The sequence below is a fragment of the Stegostoma tigrinum genome, chromosome 3, assembly GCF_030684315.1.
Source record: "Stegostoma tigrinum isolate sSteTig4 chromosome 3, sSteTig4.hap1, whole genome shotgun sequence".
In the NCBI taxonomy this organism is placed as follows: Eukaryota; Metazoa; Chordata; class Chondrichthyes; order Orectolobiformes; family Stegostomatidae; genus Stegostoma; species Stegostoma tigrinum.
Genome location: NC_081356.1, coordinates 120220220 through 120245398, shown reverse-complemented (window position 1 = coordinate 120245398; position 25179 = coordinate 120220220). Strand labels below are relative to the sequence as shown.

The following is a 25179-nucleotide window of genomic DNA, read 5'->3' as shown; positions in this document are numbered from 1 at the left end:
GTCAAACATTGGCACATTTTTTTAAGCATTACACAATTTATATTCACTGTGCCTTCCAGTATATTGTCCTACCAACAATTTTGAAACATTGCTAATAGGTTTTCTTCCATTATCTCATGATACATGATTCCATGCGAGTCAAAGGGATTAGAATTAGCTCCTAGACCTTTCTTTCATGTTCTACCTCAAATAATTAAAGGCTTGCGTGCAGCTGACCGCAATACCACAAAACAACTTGTATTTACAAAGCACCACTGACATGGTCACAGGAGCGATGGTCAACAAAATCAAACTGACAACAAGCCAAATAGACAAGATAATGGAATTGTTGGCCAAAAGCCTGGTCAAAAAACATGTTTTTTTTGTAGGAGCTCCTTAAAAAGAGACAAAGATTTAGGAAAGGAATTCTGGAGTTGAACAAAAGCTGAAGGCACAGCTGTCATCAGAATGGTGAAGGTTTTGGCAAGAAATTAACTAGACACAAATTAGGTATAAAACCTGGGATTTTCTCCTTGTTTAGTAATCCAAAACCCAACCTCACGTCCATTTTTGATGCTCTAGTCCCTATATTCTCTCTGACCATGGTCGGTTCTTCAACGCCTCTTCTTTCAGTCACAAAGGACACGCACTCTTGAATGTAGAGGTCAAACAACTATAATGATTGTGATTGTTCTCGAACAAACAGATATGGCAAATAAGTTTCGTCTTTCACCACCAGATATGGTTGGATCACTATCGGGTTCTGCTTCTGTCTGCGAAAACTGCTCAATTTCAGGATCATTCTTGGATTGCAAATGTATTTCAACTTCTCAACAGTCTTTGAAAACAAAAACCCATTCTCCATTTGTTAACTTGAGAAAACTGGCTGATTTGTTTCTGATACTGACCTATAGAAAACCTAATATTGTAATTGCCAAAACCAGTTCCTTTTAAAGGTCAATGTCAGAAGGCACGCCTCATCAAGTTAAGGTCCAACAGGTTCATTTGAAACCACAAGCTTTCGAAGCACTGCCCCTTTGTCAGGTGAACCTTCTGACTTTGTCCACCCCAGACCAACACCAGCACCTCCACATCATGGCTTTTAAAAGTCAAGAGCTTTGTTGTCATCAGTGGCAGAGGGGAATTAGTTCAGCCCTCCTAACTCGAATGTTCAATCCCTACAGCAATATTCAGCCCTATGAATGATAACCTCTCTCAATGCCTCCAGTCTCGGAATTATCAGACTGTGTGGCATCGAGTACTAAATGAACAGAAATTAGTCTAACTAAATGTTGCTTTGATCCCTGCCATAAACACCATTACCTGGCCATTAAATTCTTGCCCCTCCCTGTTGAATTAGATTTGGTGTCACACATGACACAGACATGAGCTCCTAAAGACACGTCTGTACTATCACTAAGAAGACCTAATTACACCTCCATGAAATCATCCGACTCAGCTTATCAACTGCTGAAACCATTTTCCTTGACTTCTTAACCTCTGGACTTCATCTTCCAAAACTCTCCTCAGCTCTAACCGACCAAAGGATTTCTTCAGCTCTGGAAATTCCTTCTGCCTTCCTCGCTTTTCCCCTTAAGATACTCCTTAAGCTCACAGATAACAAAGTGTGGAGCTGCATGAACACAGCAGGCCAAGCAGCATCTTAGGAGCACAAAAGCTGACATTTCGGGCCTAGACCCTTCATCAGAAAAGGGGGATGGGGAGAGGGTTCAGAAATAAATAGGGAGAGAGGGGGAGACAGACTGAAGATGGATAGAGGAGAAGATAGGTGGACAGGAGAGTATAGGCGGGGAGGTAGGGAGGGGATAGGTCAGTACGGGAAGGATGGACAGGTCAAGGGGGCGGGATGAGGTTAGTAGGTAGGAAATTGAGGTGCAGCTTGAGGTGGAAGGAGGGGATAGGTGAGAGGAAGAACAGGTTAGGGAGGCGGGGACAAGCTGGGCTGGTTTTGGGATGCACTGGCAGGAGGGGAGATTTTTGAAGCTTGTGAAATCTACATTGATACCACTGGGCTGCAGGGTTTTCCATCCCCACCCTTGTCTGCCTTCCGGAGAGACCACTCTCTCCGGGACTCCCTTGTCCACTCCACACTCCCCTCCAACCCCACCACACCCGGCACCTTCCCCTGAAACAGCAGGAAATGCTACACTTGCCCCCACACCTCCTCCCTCACCCCCATCCCAAACCCCAAGATCACATCAAGCAGATGTTCACCTGCACATCCGCCAATGTGGCATACTGCATCCGCTGTACCCATTTTGGCTCCCTCTCCATTGGAGAAATGAAGCAGAGGCTTGCGGACCGCTTTGCAGAACACCTCCGCTCGGTTCGCAATAAACAACTGCACCTCCCAGTCGTGAACCATTTCAACTCCCCCTCCCATTCCTTAGACGATATGTCCATCCTGGGCTTCCTGCAGTGCCATAATGACGCCACCCGAAGGTTGCAGGAACAGCAACTCATATTCCGCTTGGAAAACCTGCAGCCCAATGGTATCAATGTGGACTTCACAAGCTTCAAAATCTCCCCTCCCTCCAGTGCATCCCAAAACCAGCCCAGCTCGTCCCCGCCTCCCTTACCTGTTCTTTCTCTCACCTATCACCTCCTCCCACCTCAAGCCACACCTCCATTTCCTACCTCTCCCCATCCCCCTTTTCTGATGAAGTGTCTCGGCCTGAAACGTCAGCTTTTGTGCTCCTGAGATGCTGCTTGGCCTGCTGTGTTCAACCAGCTCCACACTTTGTTATCTTGGATTCTCCAGCATCTGCAGTTCCCATTATCCCTTAAACTCACATCTCATCTTGCCCTAATATCTCATTGTGGCAACATTTTCTTGAGCATCATTATTTGTGAAGTACTTTTGAAGGAGACTTTGTGTTGCAGGCACATTGTAAATACAAGTGGTTGTTGTAAACAAGCTGTCAGGGGATGTTAACACTAATTATTACAACAAAATTCATCAGATAATATGCTCCAACCATTGTGACAAAATAAATGTGGGGGGGCTGGGCTGCTTTCAAATCGATTTTAGAAGGTGCAGTGCTATTCAGTCAACTGTTTGAAACACATTTAAAAACATATGTTGATATCAATAAATTGCCATCTGTTAAACACTCAAGGCTTTACATTATGGGGATAATTTTCAACTTCACTGCCCCGGCAGTAGTGGAGCAGGACGGATTTTCCACTAGATTTTAATTTCGTACTTTAATTGTTGTGTCAGTTTAATGTGAAATTTCCAATTAACTGGAACATTATGCCAGCTATGACAAAAATACAAGGCAAGAGAAAATACTTGACGGAAGTCACACACTAAAAGTAACACAAGGGGATGGCATTTTACTGTAACTCATGATCCAATAACAAATGCAGGCATTTAGCAAAAACAACAGTTAGCCCCAAATACTGCCAGAGGTCCACTCAAGTTTGTAAGTGATGTTGATGACTTTATCGTCACATGCTAAAGAACTTTCAAAGTAAATGCAGTGAGGAGCTGGAGGAACACAGCAGATCAGGCAGCATCAGAGGAGCAGGAGAATCGTTGTTTCAGGACTAGACCTTTCATCAGCACCTGAAGAAGGGTGCAAACCCGAAGCGTGAACTTTCCTGCTCCTCTGATGCTGCCTGGCCTGCTGTGCTCCTCCAGCTCCACACTGTATTGACTCTGACTCCAGCATCTGCAGTTCTTGCTATCTCTGAACTTTCAAAGTAAATGAAGCTGTTGGCCCAAACAATATTTAGTCAAGTTGACAATCCTTAATGCTAACGTGACAGACAGCGAACACGAGCGCAAGACAGAAGGAGAAAGTGCACAAGACAAACAGCGGGCCAGAGATAGCGAGACAGAAAGATTAACTGGAAGGTTTAAAACAGAAAAATACATACCCTGGGATTTTATGCATTGCACCATTGGTAGATGTTCCAGCCACTATGCTTCTACTCTTGTCAATCACAATCATACCTAATTTCAAAAATTCAATGACAGAACATCATACAGGAATCTATAACTCCACACAACTGCATGAGTAGCTGTAAAGTTCATTTTGACGTTCATGCAGGTGTGGCCATAAGTAACGTGCAATGGAATTCAGGAGAAAACTTCACATAAAAGACATAAAATGAATCATGCTGAATCCCAAACGACTACTTTATGAAAGTCATAAACCACATGTAAATGATTGAGAATTTAATGAACTCAATCTGACAGCATACTATGAGTGAGCTTTAATACAAACTGCAGAGTGCAGTAGATCTTTCATTGATCAGAGATTAATACAGCACAGAAGAGGCTCTGTGGTCTATTGTGTCTATAGTGCCTGCACTAACTACACTATTCTCATTTTCCTGCACGTGGCCCATAACCTTGAATGTTATGGCATTTCAAGTGCTTATCCAAGTACTTTTGAAAGGTTGCAAGGTTACCCTGTTGAGGACCCACCTGCACCAGAGATATGCAATGATGCAACTGAGCAGGTTAAGTGGAAAATGTCTACACCTTTAATCAGGACAACACTCAAACTTCTCTGGGAATGCTCAGCAGGTCTGGCAGCATCTGTGAAATTATAAATCAGAGTTAACGTTTCTTAAATGGAGGTTAAGTTCTGAGGAAGGGTCACTGGACCCAAAACATCAACTCTGATTTTTTTCTTCACAGGTGCTGCTTGGCCTGCTGAGCTTTCCAGCAACTTCTGTTTTTGTTCCTGGTTTGCAGTGTCCGCAGTTCTTTCGTTTTCTACTCAAACTTCTCTGCTCCAAAGATAACCACCGAAGCTTATCCAGCTTCTCTTCAGAGCTGAAGTGCTCTATCCCAGGAAATATCCTGGTGAATCGAGCGTGCCTCCCCCTCGAGTGTAATCACATCCTTCCTATAGTGTGGTGACCAGAACTGCACACAGTACTCCAGCTGAGGCCTGACCAAAGATCGGTACAGATCCAACAATTATATTCTGTGCCACACTGATAAAGGCAAGTGTTTTGTATGCCTTCTTAACAATCTTATTACCAATTTAATCTAGAAATTAAAGAGGTCTACTTTTTGCAATTTATTTTGAATTATTTATATATGGTAAAGTTCACAGTTGTACAATTCATTTATATCATATTTCCCTTTTAATTATTGTCTATAGATATGTGGTGAACTATGAATACCTGTAATGCAGCCTAGATAATTTTTTTCCAATAAACCAATTATCTGTCTACCTTCTTTCTGTGCAAGCATGTATTTGTTTCTTAACTAATTCATGAGACGTGGGCATCACCGGCTGGGCCAGCATTTATTGCCCATCTTTTGTTACCCTCAAGAACATGGTAATGACAAGCTGCCTTCTTGAACAGCTACACTCCAATGGGAGTAGATATTCCCAAAGTAATATCAGGGAAGGAATTCCAGGACAGTGATCCAAAAGGGTAAATAAACAGCATATTTCCAAGGCAGGATGGTGTTTGGTTTGCAAGAGTATTTGAAAGTGGTGGCGTTCTGAAGCAGCTGCTTGTATTATTGAAACACTACAGTGTGGAAACAGACCATTCGGCCCAACAAGTCCACACCGACCGACAGAGCGTGGCCAATTTAGCAAAGCCAATTCACCTAGCCTGCGCATCTTTGGACTGTGGGAGAAAACCCATGCAGACACGGGGAGAACATGCAAACTCCACACAGACAGTCACCTGAGGGTAGAATCGAACCAGGGTCGCTGGCGCTGTGAGGCTAACCACTGAGTCACCGTGCCATTCCCTTCAAGGTGGTAGACATTGCAGGTTTGGAAAGAACTTACCAATGGTGTCATGTTTGTGAACATTGGCCTCATGCGCTGGCATTCTATGTCCTTTTGACCACTGCCCCTTCTTTTGCCTATACGGTCCACAAGAAGTTTTAGCATTTGGAAAGACATTCTGTGAAAATCGATATTTGTAAAAACACAATAGTTGGTAATATCATAAAAGTCTTACTAATTTTCATATCACATCAGAAAACAAGTTAGAATATTTTAAAAGCGTCATCCTTGACAAAAGTGACACTCACCTTCCAGAAATTGGGCTGGCATTTTTTGCTCAGCCATTCTGCATGGATGGACAGAGATTTATTTGATGTTAAGTCTTCACTGAGGAATCCCATATTTTGAGCAAAGATTGATGCTGTTGGAAAAACATTACCTTCATGTGAAAAGTTCAAAGACATTGCATTGATACATAGAACAGTACAGCTCAGGAACAGGCCCTTCAACCCAGCATCTCTGTGCCAATGACAATGCCATTCTAAACTAAATCCATCTGCCTGTGTATGGTTTGTATCCCTCTATTCCTTACCTGTTCTTATGTCTGTTTAAATGCTTTTTAAATGTTGCTATCGTATCCGCTTCTAACATCGGTAGCATTTTTCATGTGCCTACCACTCGCTGTAAAACAAAATTGTCCTGCACATCTCCTTTAAACTTTTCCCCGTCTCACTTTAAATGTATGCCCCTTGGTTTTTGACATTTCAATCCTGGGAAAAAGAGTCCAACTATCCATCCTATCCATGCATCTCTTAAATTTGTAAACTTCCATCAGGTTGCCACTCAGCCTCCAATGCTCAACAGAAAACAATCCAAGTTTGTCCAACCTCTGCTTAAAGGTGATATACCCCAACACTGGCAACATCTTTTGTAGCCTCTCCAATGCTTCCACATTCTTCCAGTACTGTAGTGACCAGAATTGGATACAATACTCCAAACATAGCCTAACTGAAGTCTTATGCAGTTGAAACATGACTTATACATTTGAAACACATCATTCTAGAGTCTCACTCACAGGGACAGAAATGCCTAACTGTGCCCCTGTCTATACAGTCCCCAATTCATCTTGTTAAGTGCACCAAGATGTTGCAACTGACCTTCTAAGTCTCAGACCTTTAATTATCTTTTAGCAATACAAAGATTGGGAAATGAATTCCAGGCAGACCACTGACTGGTGGTACTTCCCCCATTCCACAGACTGCCCCTCTGAAGAGCATCCCACCTAGACACATTGCCCTACATTTCCCATGTCTAACCCACCTAACCTAAACACTCCTGGACACTACGGGCAATTTAGCATGACCAATCCACCCCACCTGCACATCTTTGGACTGTGGGAGGAAACCAGTGCATCCAGAGGAAACCCATGCAGACACGGGGAGAATGTGCAAACTCCACACAGTCACCCAAGGGTGGAACTGAACCCAGGTCCCTGGCGCTGTGAAGCAACAGTGCTAACCACTGAGCCACCGTGCCACCCACTTAGCATGTTCAAATGTATCAGTTTTCTGTACACCAAATCGACCCAGGAATGAAGTTTTGGCTGTCTGTCAACATATTTAAGAACTGGCACAAAATATATCAAAGGCCATGTGCTCATATGGGCTGGCCAGAGCTAAATTCAGACCAGCTCAACCTCAAAAAAAAGCAATGCAAGGGATGCAATCTCTAGATTGCATTAGGTTTTCCTCAGCTTGGACTATTTTCAATTAACCATTCCCAGAGAGATTCGGGAACATTGCGCCTGATGGTTAAGTTGATGGTCAGAGTGAAAACAAAGTGCTGGATAAACTCAGCAACTCTGGCAGTATTTGTGGAGACAGCAACAAAGTTAACATTTCAAGTCCAAACTCTACTTTCAGAACTGTGCAAAACGTCAACTCCAGCACTTTGTTTTTATGTCAGATTTCCAGCATAAGCAATATTTTGCTCCTACATCAGGAAAGGAAATATGACCAAAGTCAATTTGATCTTGACAGCAATTTCAAGCAAAAAAGGGAGAATTAAGTCTGTTCCCTTCTATGGCGAACAATATCATTCTTGCATCACTAGAGACTGGAGGCAGGAGGCACAGAATCATTAAAGATTGCAAGAACCATCCTTTATCTCAAGCAATTAGTTAATTATTTAAGATCTACTTCTAAGCAAATTAAGAAAAAGGTCTTGTTCATTTTGCAAAAACCTGACTTACGTTTCTCCCAGTAAGTAAACAAATAAATCAATACAGAGATAGTAGGAACTGCCGATGCTAGAGAATCTGAGATAACATGGCGTGAAGCTGGATAAACACAGCAGGCCAAGCAGCAGAGGAGCAGGAAAGTTTGAGGTTTCGGGTCAAGACCCTTCTTCAGAAATGGGGGAGGGGGAAGAGGTTTCTGAAATAAATAGGGAGACAGGGGAGGCGGATAGAAGATGGATTAAAGGAGAAGATAGGGTGAGAGGAGACAGATAGGTCAAAGAGGCGGGGTTAGAGCCAGTGAAGGTGAATGTAGGTGGGGAGTTAGGGACAGGATAGGTCAGTCCAGGGAGGACGGACAAGTCAAGGAGGAGATTTTGAAGATTGTGAAATCCACATTGATACCCTTGAACGGCAAGGTTCCCAAGCGGAATATGAGATGCTGTTCCTGCATCTTTTGGGGGGCATCATCGTGGCAATGCAGCAGGCCCAGGATGGACATATTGTCCATGCTGGGGTGGGGGGGGGGGGGGGGGGGGGGTGTAGTTGAAATGGATCGTGACTGGGAGGTGTAGTTGTTTGTTGCGAACTGTGCGTAGGTGTTCCGCAAAGCAGTCCCCAAGACTCCACTTGGTTTCCCTGATGTAGAGGAGGCCACAACGGGAACAACAGATACAGTATATCACATTAACAAATGTGCAGGTGAACATCTGTTTAATGTTGAAAGTCTTCTTGGTGCCTGGGATGGGGGTGAGGGAGGAGGTATGGGGCAGGAGTAGCACTTGCTTCGGTTGCAGGGATAAGTGCCGGGGGTGGTGGGGCTGGAGGGGAGTGTGGAGTGGACGAGGGAGTCACGAAGAGAGTGATCCCTCTTTTTACAGGAAGGTGGGTGAAAGGAGGAATATTGCAGGTAGTTGTGGGAGTCAGTAGGTTTAAAATGGATATTGGTTTCCAGGTGGATTCCAGAGAGGTCCAGGAAGGAGAGAGAGGTGTCAGAGATGACCCCTCATCCACCTTACTGTAAAAAGGCCATCCTCTATTCCCAATTCTTTTGCCTCTGCCACATCTGCTCCCGAGATGAGGCAGCCCACTCCCGAACATCCCAGATGGCCTCTTTTTTCAAGAACCGCAACCTCCCCCCCTTGCAGTGGTCGAGAACGCCCTCAACCGTGTCTCCTGCATTTCCCGCAACTCATCCCTCACACCCCATTCCTGCAATAACCGCCAAAACAGAATCCCCCTCGTCCTCACGTACCACCCCACCAACCTCCAAATCCAACACATCATCCTCTGACATTTCTGCCATCTGCAATCTGACCCCACCACCAAAGACATTATTCCCTCCCCACCCTCATCTCCTTTCCAGAGGGACCACTCTCTCCGTGACTCCCTTGTCTGCTCCACACAAACCTCCAGCCCCACCAACCCGGCACTTTTCCCTGCAACCGAAACAAGTGCTGCACCTGCCCCATACCGCCCCCCTCAACCCCATCCCAGGCCCTAAGAAGACTTTCCACATCAAAAAGATGTTCACCTGCACATCTGTTAATGTGATATACCATATCCGTTGTTCCCGTTGTGGCCTCCTCTACATTGGGGAAACCAAGAGGATTGGGGGCCACTTTGCGGAACACCTCCACTCAGTTCACAACAAACAACTGCACCTCCCAGTCGCAATCCATTTCAACTGCCCCCCTCCAGAACTTCTCGGACGACATGTCCATCCTGGGCCTCCTGCATTGCCACGATGGTGCCACCCAAAAGATGCAGAAACAGCATCTCATATTTCGCTTGGAAACCCTGCAGTTCATGGGTATTAACGTGAGCCTCATAAGCTTCAAAATCTCCTCTCCCCTGACTGCATCCCAAAACCAGCCCAGATAGTCCCCATCTCCCTAACCATTCCTCCCACCTCAAACCCTGCCCCCATCTCCTACCCACTAACATCACTCCACCTCCTTGACCTGTGCGTCCTCCCTGGACTGACCTATTATCTCTCCACCTATACTCACCTTCACTGGCTCTAACCCCACCTCTTTGACCTGTCTGTGTCCTTTCACCCTATCTTCTCCTTTTATCCATCTTCTATCCGCTTCCCCTGTCTCCCTATTTATTTCAGAATCCCCTTCCCCTCCCCCATTTCTGAAGGGTCTCGACCTGAAACGTCAAAAATAAATCAATACAATCAGCAATACAATGCAGCATTATATGATTTACTCTTTGTGATATGAATCTTTTCCAATACATTTAAACCAAATCATTGTTTCAACTAAAGGACATTCTGCTTTCCAGCATTATTATTTGCTGACAGTAAGATAATGAATCCAGAATGAACGATAACTATGTGCTTTTTTGAAGAGTGTACATTGCGAAACTGAGCAAAACTAGAAACGTTTTTTGAAAAACTGCCTACAAATAAAAATGGAGCCATTAGATTTTTGTTGAATACTCAAAATCAATCAAATGAAGACAAAAAATAAATTGCACCTGGTCTTATCGTCTTGCACTGTCCAGTCAGTCAATAAACCTGTGTACCTTTCTTAACTTGAGTTTGTCATTTCTTTGCAAGGCATTGTTAGTTTAATTGCTGCTTGGGAAGTTAGTGCAAGATATGCTTTGAACTGCTTGAAATTTCCAGTCTTCCTTTGCAACGTGTTTGTCTACCACCGAGTGTTGTGTGCTGACATATTTACAAGGCTAGGGCAGCACATTTAGGGCTGCAAGAAAACTTAGGTCAGCTGCTGCATAGATGCTATGGGCAGAAATAACAAAGGCTGTCACGCCATCCATGCTAAAGGTTTGGAAACTGGGTAAAATCCCTTGGGCTGTAGTTTGACATGTAATGAAATTTGTGAATATTAGCTGCATTTGTAAACACATTAGTGGGCATACAGCATAAGAAAAAAAAACTGATATGGATTATGACTATACGTAATGCCAAGTTTCCAATGTTTACAATGTACTTTCATAAATTTCATGAATAAATTAAATATATTGAAAAACAAGAAAATGTTAATACAAGTTTCTTTTATTGGTAATGAACAATGGAGACTTACCTGACTCTCCCACCAACAATGAGTGACTGGTGTGTTCCATCACCGCTCTTGCAACACTGATTGCACTTTTAATTCTTCGCAGATTTCCAACTGCTCCAACATCAATTGTGTTACTGATGGGTTTTAACAATATGTATATAAATGTGAGAAGAATTTCAATGTTTATGTTCCAATTAACAGATGTCATGCTATCATTCTGCCACATCAAAGTTTATGTTCACAGTGTTCTCCTTTAAAATAATAAATATCACATTAACTTGAAATAGATTGCATAAATCATATGCGGACTTTACACATATTGCGAACTGTGTGCAATTCAATTAAAATGCATTTCCAACCATGTACAAGAAAATGGACAGTGCAGTTCTGAGGTTTAGTGAGGGGATCCATTTCAAACATCGAGGGAATGTGGGAAAAGGGAAGACTAATCCTCCTCCAGTACTTATACTTAGTCATGTAAAAGTTGAGTTTTTTTTGAGACTAAACATTAATCAAAATAAAAAAGGTCAACTTATACCGAATACATGAGGTGGCATTGTGGTAGTGTCACTGGAATTAATCCAGAACCTCAAGCTAATGTTGGGTTCAAATCCCACCACAGCAAATGGTGAAATTTAAATAGAGAGGTAAAGATATACGGCCTCATGAAGATCGTGCCATAATTGTTCTAATGTCACTGATGTACTTTAAGTAAGGAAATCTAACAGTTTTACAAATATGGCCACATTGGACTCCAAAACCACTCCATTATCCTCTGGAGAGATAGGAACACAAGTGGAAAAACAGTGATTGAGAGCAAGACTCGTTCGGGTGTTCTTGACAAACCGGTTTCAACATGTGAGCATAAAGTACGTGAAACATTACGGATTTTTCAGCCAATCTTCAACTTTTGCACAAAGTTGCCTATTACTGCAGTCAGTATAACAGGTTGAAAGGCAAATAAAATGTAATGGAAAAAAAACAAAAATTTTGAAGTTACATATTATTTTGAACGAAGGTATTTGAAGCAGATCGGTGTAATTCATTACAAAAATCAATCCTGAAGATTCAATTGCAAACGGATAAAATTCTATTTTGCACAGTGGTCAGTTTTTGACTTACCCATTCATAATCATGGCATCCAGTGTTGTCTCCCCATGTTCATCCGGGCTTCCTCCATATCCCACAGTGCCATCACACTGCTCAAACTCACACTGACTGCAACCTTTCTCTACTGCATCCAAAGCTGAACCTCCAGAATGAAGAGTGTCCCATGCTAAATGCAAAACATATCCAATTTAATCCAAATAACAGGTAGAAAACAGTTTTTGTTTTCTCTCTTTGGATTTGGGTGTAGCTGACAAGGCCATATGTGTTATCATCTCTAACTGGTGTCTATAAGATGAAGTAGCAGAAGTGGACCATTCAGCCCATCAAGTCTGCTAAGGCCTGCAATAAAATCATGACTAATCTGATCATTTCAAATCCACTTTTCTGTCTTTGCCCCATAACTCTTGATTCCCTTATTGATTAAAAATCTGTCTGTCTTAGTCCTGAATATACTCAACAATCCAGTGTTGACAGGCCTCTACAGTTAAAAAAAAATCCACCGATTCATTATCCTCAGAAAAAATTCCTCCCCATCTCAGTCTTAAATGGGTATCTCCTCACTGGGATGATGCCCTCTGCGCTAAACTGTTTCACAAGTAGAAACAACCTCTCCTCATCTGTCTAGGGGACTCTATAATTACAGTCACAGGCAGGCATTTCTACAGAGACTCCAGGATGGTATGTTGCCTCCCTGCTGCCAGGATCAAGGATGTCTCTGAGGCAGTATTCTGAAAAGGGAGGGTGAGCAGCCAGAGGTCGTGATTCATATTAAAGACATAAGCAAAAAGAGAAACGAGGCTCTGCAAGAGAAATTAAAGGAGTCGAGTGGAAAGTTGGAAAGCATGATCTTTAGAGTTGTAATCTCAGGATTCCTCCCTGCACCAAGTGCTAGTGAGGGCAAAATTATAAACTGAATGCATGGTCGATGTAGAAGACAGAGATCAGTCATCTGGATGATTTTGATCTCTTCCAGGGAAGGCAGGGCCTGTACAAGAAGAACACGTTACACCTAAACTGGAAGAGCATCAATGTCCTTGCAGAGAGGTTTGCTAGTGCCACTTGGTACAGTTTAAACCAGTGTGGCAGGGCTTCTGAAACCAAAGCAGTAGGTCAGCATGTGGAGTGATTGAGACGAAGGTAGAGGTTGAGTCAAGCAAGTCTAATAGGAAGAACATGTGAGATTAATGAACTGGTGCTATTTTAATGCAAGGAGTACAGCACTAGGGCAGGTGAGCTTGGAGCCTAGATTAGTAGATGGGATTACAATGTGTAGACATTACAGAATTTTGGTTGAGAGAAAGGCAGGACTGGTAGTTCAACATTCCAAGGTTTAAATGTTTCAGGTGAAACAGAGAGGGATATAAAAAGGAGATTCAAAAAGGGGCATTGCAGATTAAGGGGAATGTTACAGAGTACATCTTTGTGACGCATCCAATGAGGCATTAAGAAAGGTGCAACCACTATGATGGGTCTACACCACCGGCCTCCCAGCACCCAGTGGGAAGATCATGGATGCAGATCATGGAAAGATGTAAAAACAACAGCTTGTGATAGGGGTTCGTGTTACTTTGCTCAACATTGACCAGGACATTCTTAGTGCCACGGGTCTAGGGTGGGGTAGAATTTGTTCAGTGCATTCAGGAGAAATTCTTGCAAAACTATGTAGATAGTCCAACTATGGAAGGGGTCATGCTAGATATTGTATTGGGGAATGAGTATGGCCTGGTGATCAAAGTTTTGGGGGGGGGGGGAAATAGAGGTGGATTTTGGAACCAGTGATCATAATTCCATAAGTTTTAAGATAGTTATAAATAAGGATAAGTCTGGTTCATGCATGTAAGTGCTAATTTGGGGGAAGGCTAATTACAACAGGCAGGAAGTGAAGAAATTGGTTTGGGGGATGGCTGTTTGAGGGCAAATCCATCACTGACATGTGGGAATCTTTTAAAAGCCAGTTGATCAGGTAATGTGCTGTAATGTTCTATGTTCTATAATATGACTGGACTTCACATCCAGGTCAAAAGGGAGCAGAATGGGTTTAAAACTAGTCTTTTAAACATAAATGTTGGGGAAATTATTAGGACATGAAAACTGAACGAGGTGAAATGAACTAACATGTTGAGCAAGGAAATAAATCAGTACATAAAACAGTGGCAGACATTTAAAAGGATATTTCAGAATACTAAGAATAAGTACGTTCCTACGAATTTGAAAAACTCCATGGAGAGGAACCACAATTCATGGTTAATTAAATTACAAAAAGTTCAAAATTAGGGAATAAAAAGCATATAATTGAGCAAAAATAACTGGCAGATCAGGATATAAAGAATAGCAGAGAATGACTAAAGGCCAATTAAGAAGAAATAATTGTTCACGAGCCAGCTTTTCTTTGTAAAATCAGCAAAATAAAATCAGCTAGCAAGAAATTCTGTAGGTATCTAAAAAGGGAAAATATGAGTGCACCTAGTATGCAGCGAGAGCAGACAATAAGGAAAGCAAAGGAAATTTTGGCATTTATTGTTAAAGGAATAGAGTGTAAAAGTAGGGAAGTATTGTTACAACTGTACAAGGCCATATAAGATCACACCTGGAGTATTACATTCAATTTTGGTCCTTATACTTGAGGAGGGATGGAGTTGTACTGAAGACCATTCTTGGAGGTTCACTATATTGATTGCTGCATGGTATTACCCCAAGCTTAAAAACATCTTCCACAAGAATGCCTGACATATTACACTGTGTACTTTGTTCACTCATACATTGTCCCAATGTATCTAAAACCCTTTTGTTTTTGGAGACACTCTCTCTCAAACTGTTCTGATAGAAATTGCCGTGGCTATAGAAAATCTGGGAAGTTGATCGTTAATTGCCTTCAGAAACAGAAAACCTCAAATGCGACTGATTTTAAAAAATCAAAAAGTCCAACTCAAATATAAATGATATTAAAATTTATATAAATTATACACATTCCATCACAATGAGTAATAAGTAAAGATTTTAAGAACCAAAAGAACCGCAGATGCTGTAAATCAGGAACAAAAACAAAGTTGCTGGAAAAGCTCAGCAGGTCTGGCAGCAATTGTGGAGGAGAAAACAGAGTTAATGTTTCGGGTCTGACGACCCTTCCTCAGAACAAGTAAAGTTTGTTTGATGATTCTAACTGTAAAGCACGAGAATAATGCAAATTAGGAGTATTATGAAAATTTACAAAGTTAACATCCTGTTGAATCTTACAACAGCTTTTGATGTTGATTCATTTTAAGACTTTTTTTAAGATTATAGATTACTTCAGCGCTTTGCCAACAAATTGCCATGTAGTCTTTTAACAAATTTACAAAAACAAACCGTAAAATTGTTATACCTAATGAAGATATTGTAAGATTAAATGTCATGTTGACAACATACTATCCTTCTCTGCTCGAGCTTGTTTAGCTTTTTTTAAGACCTTGATAGTTTAATCTCTGTAGTAAACACTGAGAACCCTTTGTGAAGACAGTGATGTACACCAGGCAACCTCTTCTTCTTGTTACCATTCCAAAGCTTGGAAAGCTGATGTGTACATATCAATCTCTTCCGACATTAAAATTCAGTTCTCTTAGTTAAGACGAAGAAACTCTGGTGGTGTAGATTTGGACACAATCTGCATTAAAGATTCCTGATCAAAAGGGTAAGTAATTATGCAGCAGAATGTGTCAACATTACCCATGTCTGTTATCAGAAATATAACAGTTCATGTGCATATTTTTAATTTAACTTCCTCATAAAGGTACTAACCAACAATTGTGTAACCTCCAACCGGTTAACATTCTAGATTTGCTGTTCCACTTGTATCCTTTTATTTGATTCTGTCATACATACATGGAATGTGTGTATAGAATACTGGCATATGGAATTTAGAAAATACATGTAATTTTGACCTGCTGGATATATGTGCTGCATTCCACAGTCACAACATAAGAGCTAGTTCAAGGAAGACTAGGTCATCTGATGCCAGGCTGGAGCATCGCCACAGCAATGGTGGCCCATCAAAAAGTGACATCAAGGCACAAAGAATCACTTTGGATGAGTATAATTTAAACTAACGTGAAACATTACCAGTAATCATCTATGAAATTAAGACCATAGCAATAATTAGGAGAAAAGAACTAAGTCAATTTGATATTTAATTATATAGTAATTACTTAGAAATAAGGGGACAACAGTTAAATTATATCACAAGAGATAACACTAAAGTATTTCACATTTTCAATAAATTAAAATGAGACAAAAAAGCTTCAAATAGGAATTCCCACCCATAAAATAAAGTAATATTGGTTCAAAAAAGTGACCCATTAAAGAGTAGCTCGTTGTGTCTTTTATTTAATTAGCCTTAATTTTATTGCCTTCAAGTCAATTATTAATCTCAAAATCAAAGGCTTGATGGGACACCTCAGTCTTGTGAAGGGAACATCTTGTACAATGTGGGCTAACTCCAGGCCACTTCCCTTCCCAGACAGTTACATGTGCAGAAGTGTTGTCAGCAGACGAGTATAAATTCCAGTTTTTGGAGACTGTGTAACAGCTGGCAGTCCACCTTAAAACTGAGAGCTTATTAGAGTCAGAGTTCTACAGCACGGAGACAGGCCCTTTGGCCCAAACCAGTCCATGTGAACAAAACATCCATCCACGCTAACTCCATTTCCCTGCGCTTGGCCCATATCCTTCTAAACCTTTCCTAGCTAGGTATTTGTCCAAATCCCTTTTAAATGTTGTTAATGCACCCCCCTCAACCACTTTCACTGGCAGCTCGTTCCAAATGTGTACCACTCTCTGTGTAAAAAAGTTGTTCCACAGGTTCCCACGTATTCATTCCCCTCTTACCTTAAAGTGATGCCCTCTAGCCCTAGATTCCCCAACTCTGGCAAAAAGACTGAGCGCATTCACCCTATCCATGCCTCTCATGATCTTACACATTTGCATAAGATTCCCCCTCAGTCTTCTATGCCCTAAAGAAATAGGTCCTACCACGGATGTTAGGCTTACTGGTCTATAATTCCCAGGTTTTTCTTTGCAGCCCTTCTTGAATAAGGGCACAACATTCGCTACCCTCCAGTCTTCCGGGACCTTATACGTGGCTGACGATGATGCAAACGTATCAGCCAGGACCTCTGCTTCTCCTTCGCTGTTGCCCTCTGCTGGATGTCTTATTATGTGTTATTTGATAACTCGTTTCTAGTAATGGTTACCCTGCTGCTCAAGAATGTACAAGCACTTAGGTAGTGGATGAATGTCAGACAGTCAAGGTAGACAAGGCATGAATCCCCAGAGTGCATCACTCTACAATTAATATTTAGCTTAAAATACCAATAAGGGTAATGGTTCATCTGGGTAGTGCGGCCAGCATCAGTGTTAGGGCCAAACTGTACATGAGACATGAAGAACATGGAGAATGCAACAGGCAAACAGAATGACATTTCTGTGGTCAGAGACTGAATCCAGGGTTGTATATTGTCTCCCTGTAACCAGGGTCAAGGATCTCACTGAGCAGCTGCATTTTGAGGGAGAAACACAAATGATTATAGTCCACGCCCGTACCAATAACAAGGGAGGATGAGGTTCTGCAGGTCAATTTCAGGAAGTTGAAAAGAAAACTATGAAGCAAGGCTGGAAAAGAGTTCTAGAATTAAGAGATAATGGTGTGGAGCTGCAGGAACACAGCAGGCCAGGCAGCATCACAGGAGCAGGAAAGTTGACGTTTTGGGCCGGGTCCTGCTCCTCTGATGATGCCTGGCCTGCTGCATTCCTCTAGCTCCGCATTGTCATCTCTGACTCCAGCATCGGCAGTTCTTACTATTTCTGACTGAGCTCTAGAATTAAGTTTGATTATTCAGTCTGTGGACAACACAAGGATTGGAGGAGCTGTGAATAGTTAGGAAGATTTCCAGAGGATACAGCAGGATGTATTCAGGTTGGTGATTTGGGCAGAGAAATTGCAGATGGAGTTTAATCCAAACAAATGCGAGGTGATGCATATCGGAAGATCTAATGCATAAAGTAAATAGTAGCTTGCTTAGTAGCATCAACATGTAGAGGTGTCTAGGCGCATAGGTCCACAGTTCCCTGAAAGTGGCAATACAAGTGGATACGGTGGTCAAGAAAGCATACGGCAAGCTGTCCTCTATCGGTCAAGGCAGAGTGTAAGCATTGGTAAGTCAAATTGCATCTGTATAGAGGTTTTGTGAGGCCGTGTTTGGAACATTGTGGACAGTTCTGGTTGCCACACCACTAGAAGGATGTGGAGGCTTTGGAGAGAGTACAAGAAAAGGTTATGGGGATGTTGCACAGCTTGGACAGTATTAACCACAAGGAGAGGTTGGACAAATATGATTGGTTTTCACTTAAAGACGGCAGCTCACCACCGCCACCTCAAAGACAATAAATGCTGACCAACCAGCGACGCCCACATCCCACAAATGAATAAAAAAAGCTTAAAACTTAAAAGGGTGACCTGATACAAGTCTACAAAAAGTTATGGCAGGCCTGGAAAGAAGAGATAGTCAGAGTCTTTTTACCAGGGTAGAAATGTCAATTACTCAAGTACATGATTTAAGGTAAAAGTAGAACAAAGAAAATTACAGCACAGGAACAAGCTCTTCGGCCCTCCAAGCCTGCGCCGATCGAGATCCTCTGTCTAACCTGTCATCTATTTTCTAAGGGTCTGTATCCCTTTGCTCCCTGCCCATCCATGTACCTGTCCAGATACATCTTAAAAGACACTAACGTGTCTGCGTCTACCACCTCCGCTGGCAACGCGTTCCAGGCACCCACTATCTTCTGCGTAAAGAACTTTCCACGCATATCTCCCATAAACTTTCCTCCTCTCACTTTGAACTCATGACCCCTAGTAGTCGAGTCCCCCACTCTGGGAAAAAGCTTCTTGCTATCCACCCTGTCGACACCCCTCATGATTTTGTAGAACTCAATCAGGTCCCCCTTCAATCTCCATCTTTATAACAAAAATAATCCTAATCCACTCAATTTTTCTTCATAGTTAGCACCCTCCATACCAGGCAACATCCTGGTGAACCTCCTCTGCACCCTCTCCAAAGCATCCACATCCTTTGGTAATGTGGCAACTAGAACTGTACACAGTACTCTCAATGTGGCCGAACCAAAGTCTTATACAACTGTAACATGACCTGCCAACTCTTGTACTCGACAACCCGTCCAATGAGGGAAAGCATGCCGTGTGCCTTCTTGACCACCCTACTGACCTGCGATGCCACCTTCAGGGAACAATGAACCTGAACATCCAGATCTCGCTGTACATCAATTTTCCCAGGACTTTTCCATTTACATATTTTAAATTAGATTCCCTACAGTGTGGAAACAGGCCCTTCGGCCCAACAAGTCCACACCGCCCCTTGAAGCATCCCACCCAGACCCAGTTCGCTCTTGAATTAGATCTTCCAAAATGCATCACCTCGCATTTGCCCGGATTGAAGTCCATCTGCCATTTATCTGCCCAACTCTCCAGTCTTTCTATATTCTGCTGTAACCTCTGACAGTCCCCTTCACTATCAGCTACTCCACCGATCTTAGTGTCATCTGCAAACTTGCTGATCAGACCACCTACACCTTCCTCCAGATCATTTACATATATCACAAACAACAGTGATCCCAGCACAGATCCCTGTGGAACACCACTGGTCACACGTCTCCAATTTGAGAAACCCCCTTCCACTACTACTCTCTGTCTCCTGTTACCTAGCCAGTTTTTTTTATCCATCTAGCGAACACACCCTGGACCCCATGTGACTTCACTTTCTCCATCAGCCTGCCTTGGGGAACCTTATCAAACGCCTTACTGAAGTTCATGTATATGACATGTACAGCCTTTCCCTCATCAATCAACTATGTCACATCCTCAGAATTCTATCAAGTTGGTAAGCCATGACCTTCCCTGCACAAAACCATGTTGCCTATCACTGATAAGCCCATTTTCTTCCAAATGGGAATAGATCCTATCCCTCAGTATCTTCTCCAGCAGCTTCCCTACCACTGACGTCAGGCTCACTGGTCAATAATTACCTGGATTATCCATGCTACCCTTCTTACACAAGGGAACAACATTAGCAATTCTCCAGTCCTCCGGGACCTCACCCATGTTTAAGGATGCTGCAAAGATATCTGTTAAGGCCCCAGATATTTCCTCTCTCGCTTCCCTCAATAACCTGGGATAGATCCCATCCGGACCTGGGGACTTGTCCACCTTAATGCCTTTTAGGATACACAACACTTCCTCCCTCCTTATGCCAACATGACCTAGACTAAGCAAACATCTATCCCTAACCTGAACGTCTGTCATGTCCCTCTCCTTGGTGAATACCCATGCAAAGTGCTCATTAAGAATGTCACCCATTTTCTCTGACTCAACGCATAACTTTCCTAGAAAGTTTAAAGGAGATGTAAGAGGCACATTTTTTTTACACAGAGTGTGGTAAATGTCTGAATACCCTGCCAGAAGAGATAATAGAGACAGTAACAATAGCAACGTTTAAGAGGCATTTTGCCAGATATATGAATAGGCAGGGAATAGAGGGATAAGCGTAGAAGCAAAAGGTTTTTAGTTTAGAAAGGTTTGATGTGCGCTCACAGTCTTGTTAGGGCCTGTTTCTATGCCGTTCGGTTCTTTGTTCTCGAGCGACAGAGATGACTGGTGGGGAGTTTAACCCGAGGGTCAGCACAGCTCAGGCCAAAGATGACGTTGAGAAGGAGGACATGCCAGGATCCTGCACGGCTCTACCCTAACTTGGTCTGATACGGGATTAGATTAAAAACCAGCAGAAATAAGCAGTGCACATATCCACAGGATTCTCCTTATTCAAAAGCTAATCATCTGCAGACTTAGAAACTTACAGATACAAGTCATTCCTGTTAGCTTTTTGTTTTGCCTGGCTTGCACTTACCTCGCTGCGTTGCGTCCTTAAAGGGCCATGTATTGATGACCAGGGGGATCTGAGCGGTCGCAAGGAAGCAGGAGGCGCTCAGCGCGAAAATCAGTGGAACGTAACCCGGGGATCCCATAGCAACGTGTGGCCGGCCCCCATTCACAGAAACTCCGAGTCTCATTCACAGCAAGCTCCGCTGCTACTCAGCCCGTCAAGATCAGGACTTCCTCTTACACACCCACCTACGGTGGCTGCAAAAGGACGGCGAAGTTCTTCTTTGGTTATACAAAAAGTGAGCTGCTCGGCCACCATTTAAACGGCAAGGTTTGCATTTCCTAATCTGTCATTGTCTCACATCACGGCCGCTTCACGCAACACTGATGTGATAAATTTATTATTCTTTTCTGACGGTTACAGTCGGCCCCTCCTTTAGAAACATGTTTTAATACCCCCTCCAGACGCTGGATACCAGTCTCCGGGATGTTTAAAGTTTAAGAAGTGGGTTCGAAAGGTTCTGCTGATTTTAAAGTTCCTTAACGCGGGTGAACCCAGCATCGTTTGGGTATTGGGAGGCAGAGAAATAAAAGTTGAGTTTAAGTGGGTCTCTTTCAATTCCTCCAACTTCCTACAGACTAAGGGGGTGGCCATGGGCACCTGCATGGACCCCAGCTATGACTGCCTCTTTGTAGGTTACTTGGAACAGTCCCTCTTCTGCACCTACACAGGCCCCAAACCCCACCTCTTCCTCCGTTACATTGATGACTGTATCAGCGCCGCCTCTTGCTCCCCAGAGGAGCTCGAACAGTTCATCCACTTCACCAACACCTTCCACCCCAACCTTCAGTTCACCTGGGCCATCTCCAGCACATCCCTCACCTTCCTGGACCTCTCAGTCTCCATCTCAGGCAACCAGCTTGTAACTGATGTCCATTTCAAGCCCACCGACTCCCACAGCTACCTAGAATACACCTCCTCCCACCCACCCTCCTGCAAAAATTCCATCCCCTATTCCCAATTCCTCCGCCTCCGCCGCATCTGCTCCCACGATGAGGCATTCCACTCCCGCACATCCCAGATGTCCAAGTTCTTCAAGGACCGCAACTTTACCCCCACAGTGGTCAAGAACGCCCTTGACCGCATCTCCAGCATTTCCCGCAACACATCCCTCACACCCCGCCCCCGCCACAACCGCCCAAAGAGGGTCACCCTCGTTCTCACACACCACTCCACCAACATCCAGATACAACGCATCATCCTCCGACACTTCCTCCATCTACAATCCGACCCCCCCCACCCTAGACATTTTTCCATCCCCACCCTTGTCTGCTTTCCAGAGAGACCACTCCCTCCGTGACTCCCTTGTTCACTCCACACTGCCCTCCAACCCCACCACACCCGGCACCTTCCCCTGCAACCGCAGGAAATGCTACACTTGCCCCCACACCTCCGCCCTCACCCCTATCCCAGGCCCCAAGTTGACTTTCCATATTAAGCAGAGGTTCACCTGCACATCTGCCAATGTGGTATACTGTATCCAGTGGACCCGGTGTGGCTTTCTCTACATTGGGGAAACCAAGCGGAGGCTTGGGGACCGCTTTGCAGAACACCTCCGCTCGGTTCGCAATAAACAACTGCACCTCCCAGTCACAAACCATTTCCACTCCCCCTCCCATTCTTTAGATGACATGTCCATCATGGGCCTCCTGCAGTGCCACAATGATGCCACCCGAAGGTTGCAGGAACAGCAACTCATATTCGGCTTGGGAACCCTGCAGCCCAATGGTATCAATGTGGACTTCACCAGCTTTCAAATCTCCCCTTCCCCCACCGCATCCCAAAACCAGCCCAGTTCGTCCCCTCCCCCCACTGCACCACACAACCAGCCCAGCTCTTCCCCTCCACCCACTGCATGCCAAAACCAGTCCAACCTGTCTCTGCCTCCCTTACCTGTTCTTCCTCTCACCCATCCCTTCCTTCCACCTCAAGCCGCACCTCCATCTCCTACCTACTAACCTCATCCCACATCCTTGACCTGTCCCCTCCCTACCTCCCCACCTATACTGTCCTCTCCACCTATCTTCTTTTCTCTCCATCTTCGGTCCACCTCCCCCTCTCTCCCTATTTATTCCAGAACCCTCTCCCCATCCCCCTCTCTGATGAAGGGTCTAGGCCCGAAACATCAGCTTTTGTTCTCCTGAGATGCTGCTGGGCCTGCTGTGTTCATCCAGCCTCACATTTTATTATCTTGAGTTTAAGTGCTGATGGTTCCAGATGTTCTGTCGACGTTCCTCCTGCACTTCATTAGTATCCTAAGCAAGGTGCTCCACTGCAACAAATTTAGAAATGGACACCACACCGCATATTAGTCCAGGTGATGAAAGGTTTAGTCAAAAAGAGCACTTTTAGATATTGTATTTGCATTTTTTTCAATTCAAATAGGGGCAAATAGATCTGGTTTACTTAGGAAAACTTGAACGAGTTGGACTGAAGGGTCTGTTTCCCTGCAATGTGGCTCGATGACTGATTTCAGACTAGATGCATTGAGAGATAGATGCAAGTGTTCCATTGCAGGCCAAGCAATAAAACAGGACTAATCTGGTAGGTTCGGAGCTGTTACATTCTGTGCACCTTTTCCACGTTCATATTGGTGACTCAGTCAGGAAAGTTGTGCAAGCTGTTCTTCGCTGAAACATTCATTGCAGTTGCTAAATAGATTGTCTTTGCTGATTAAAGGTTTGATTGTTCTTTTAAATACTTGTTTCACCACAAAATGATGTCCGATCTCTGTTCTGCAGTGCTGCTTCAAAAATGGCTATTTAGACTCTTGCTGCACAGTGGTAGTTTACATTGGTCTGGACCAAGAGACCTGAGATCAAGTTCCACCTGCTCCAGAGGTCATAATGATGAGGTTGATTGGAAAATATCTAAAACTGAAGTTGGTAGCATTTGGGAAGAGACTTGTCGCTAAAGCTCATGGTCCATTTCAGTAGTCACCTTGCCCTAGTTCCTGCTAGGTCAAGGGAGATCAAATTCGTCTATAAATTCACAAAACCTTCAATAGCACGTTTTCCACTTCTGTCTATGACTCTGAGTCTGGGAGCACAGACCTGGGAACTTCAGCACTCCAAGATGGTGATAACTTTCAAGAGAAAAGGCATCATCCTCAGTTTTTTTCTAATCTCCCCTTGGCACGTAACTTTCACTGGCTGGGCCAGTATTTATCGCTCATTAATTAGTTGTTCTTGAGAAAGTTTGTAAAGTGCTGTTTAAGAGTCTTAGTGAGTCACTGTTATACAGTCTGCTAAACGATATGAAGATTTCTCAATCTCATGACCCATTCATATCCTCTTGTCACTAGGACACTTTGACAGCAACATTGCCACTGTCAAACCCCAGGAGCTGAAGAGAAATGTAATTAAATTAATTGGAAGTTCAACTTAAAAAAAACTTCATGAAAAATAACCTGCAATCAATTATATGAACTGCCCAATTATTGAATGCCTTGAAATATATATCACTCCATCAAAGTAATGTACTGTTGGTATTTTAATAATTGTGCATTAAATGTTAAATAAGGAATCAAATATAATTGAAAATGTTAAATGGCATGTTGGCAGAACTCATATAAAACTTAAAATGCATGGTTGCTAGCACTGCATGAGCGAATGAGTACATATGAGCTGTTTATCAAAGATGGAAATGGAGTTATCCCTTCTGGAACTTAGATTCAATGTGGTATTAGTTGTTTGTTCTATCATTACTATGTCTTTGTTCCTTCATAACATTATTATTTTGTCAATATTATATATTCTATGCTGTAATTATCATTACAGATATTGTTATAATTATATTGCTTTCTGTAGCAGAAAGCTTCATGATAACTAACATTCACATGCAAAATTAAGAGACAACTGACTGTCTATGGTTGAACTTGTGGATTGTGCTCTATTTTCCTAGTTGCTCATTTTTATACATAGCAACAATGCCATGGAATCCTAAATGTCCCCATGAAAGACTAGGACAGGCTAACAGTGCCCAGGTTTAGTATGATTTCCAACGGAGGTAATTCCTGACAATGTAATGCAGTTATTCAAAAGATTGCAGGACCTGCTGAGTTTCTCCAGCACTTTCTGTTTCTATTTTCAGTTTTCCAG

General features: G+C 43.2%; 1 protein-coding gene and 1 long non-coding RNA gene across 5 annotated transcripts in view; one reads left to right on the top strand and one right to left on the bottom strand.

Moving 5' to 3' along the window:
• LOC125451069 (N(4)-(beta-N-acetylglucosaminyl)-L-asparaginase-like) overlaps nucleotides 1-21467 on the bottom strand; it is a 36054-nt gene extending 14587 nt beyond the window's left edge. Inside the window, exons 1-6 of one of the 2 annotated variants that reach the window (XM_048527774.2) lie at nucleotides 21044-21467; nucleotides 12108-12261; nucleotides 11007-11119; nucleotides 6023-6135; nucleotides 5775-5892; nucleotides 3886-3961 (exon numbers count right to left, since the gene is read on the bottom strand). In XM_048527774.2, the coding sequence (XP_048383731.1) occupies nucleotides 3886-3961; nucleotides 5775-5892; nucleotides 6023-6135; nucleotides 11007-11119; nucleotides 12108-12261; nucleotides 21044-21206 (737 nt within the window). In that variant the 5' untranslated portion in view covers nucleotides 21207-21467. The remainder of the gene's footprint in view (nucleotides 1-3885; nucleotides 3962-5774; nucleotides 5893-6022; nucleotides 6136-11006; nucleotides 11120-12107; nucleotides 12262-21043) is intronic. The other variant, XM_048527775.2, reaches the window with a different exon arrangement.
• Nucleotides 20873-25179, top strand: part of LOC125451071 (uncharacterized) — a 39748-nt gene continuing 35441 nt past the window's right edge. For all 3 annotated transcript variants that reach the window (XR_007247205.2, XR_007247204.2, XR_009445610.1), the window contains exon 1: nucleotides 20873-21349. This is a non-coding gene — a long non-coding RNA (uncharacterized LOC125451071). The remainder of the gene's footprint in view (nucleotides 21350-25179) is intronic.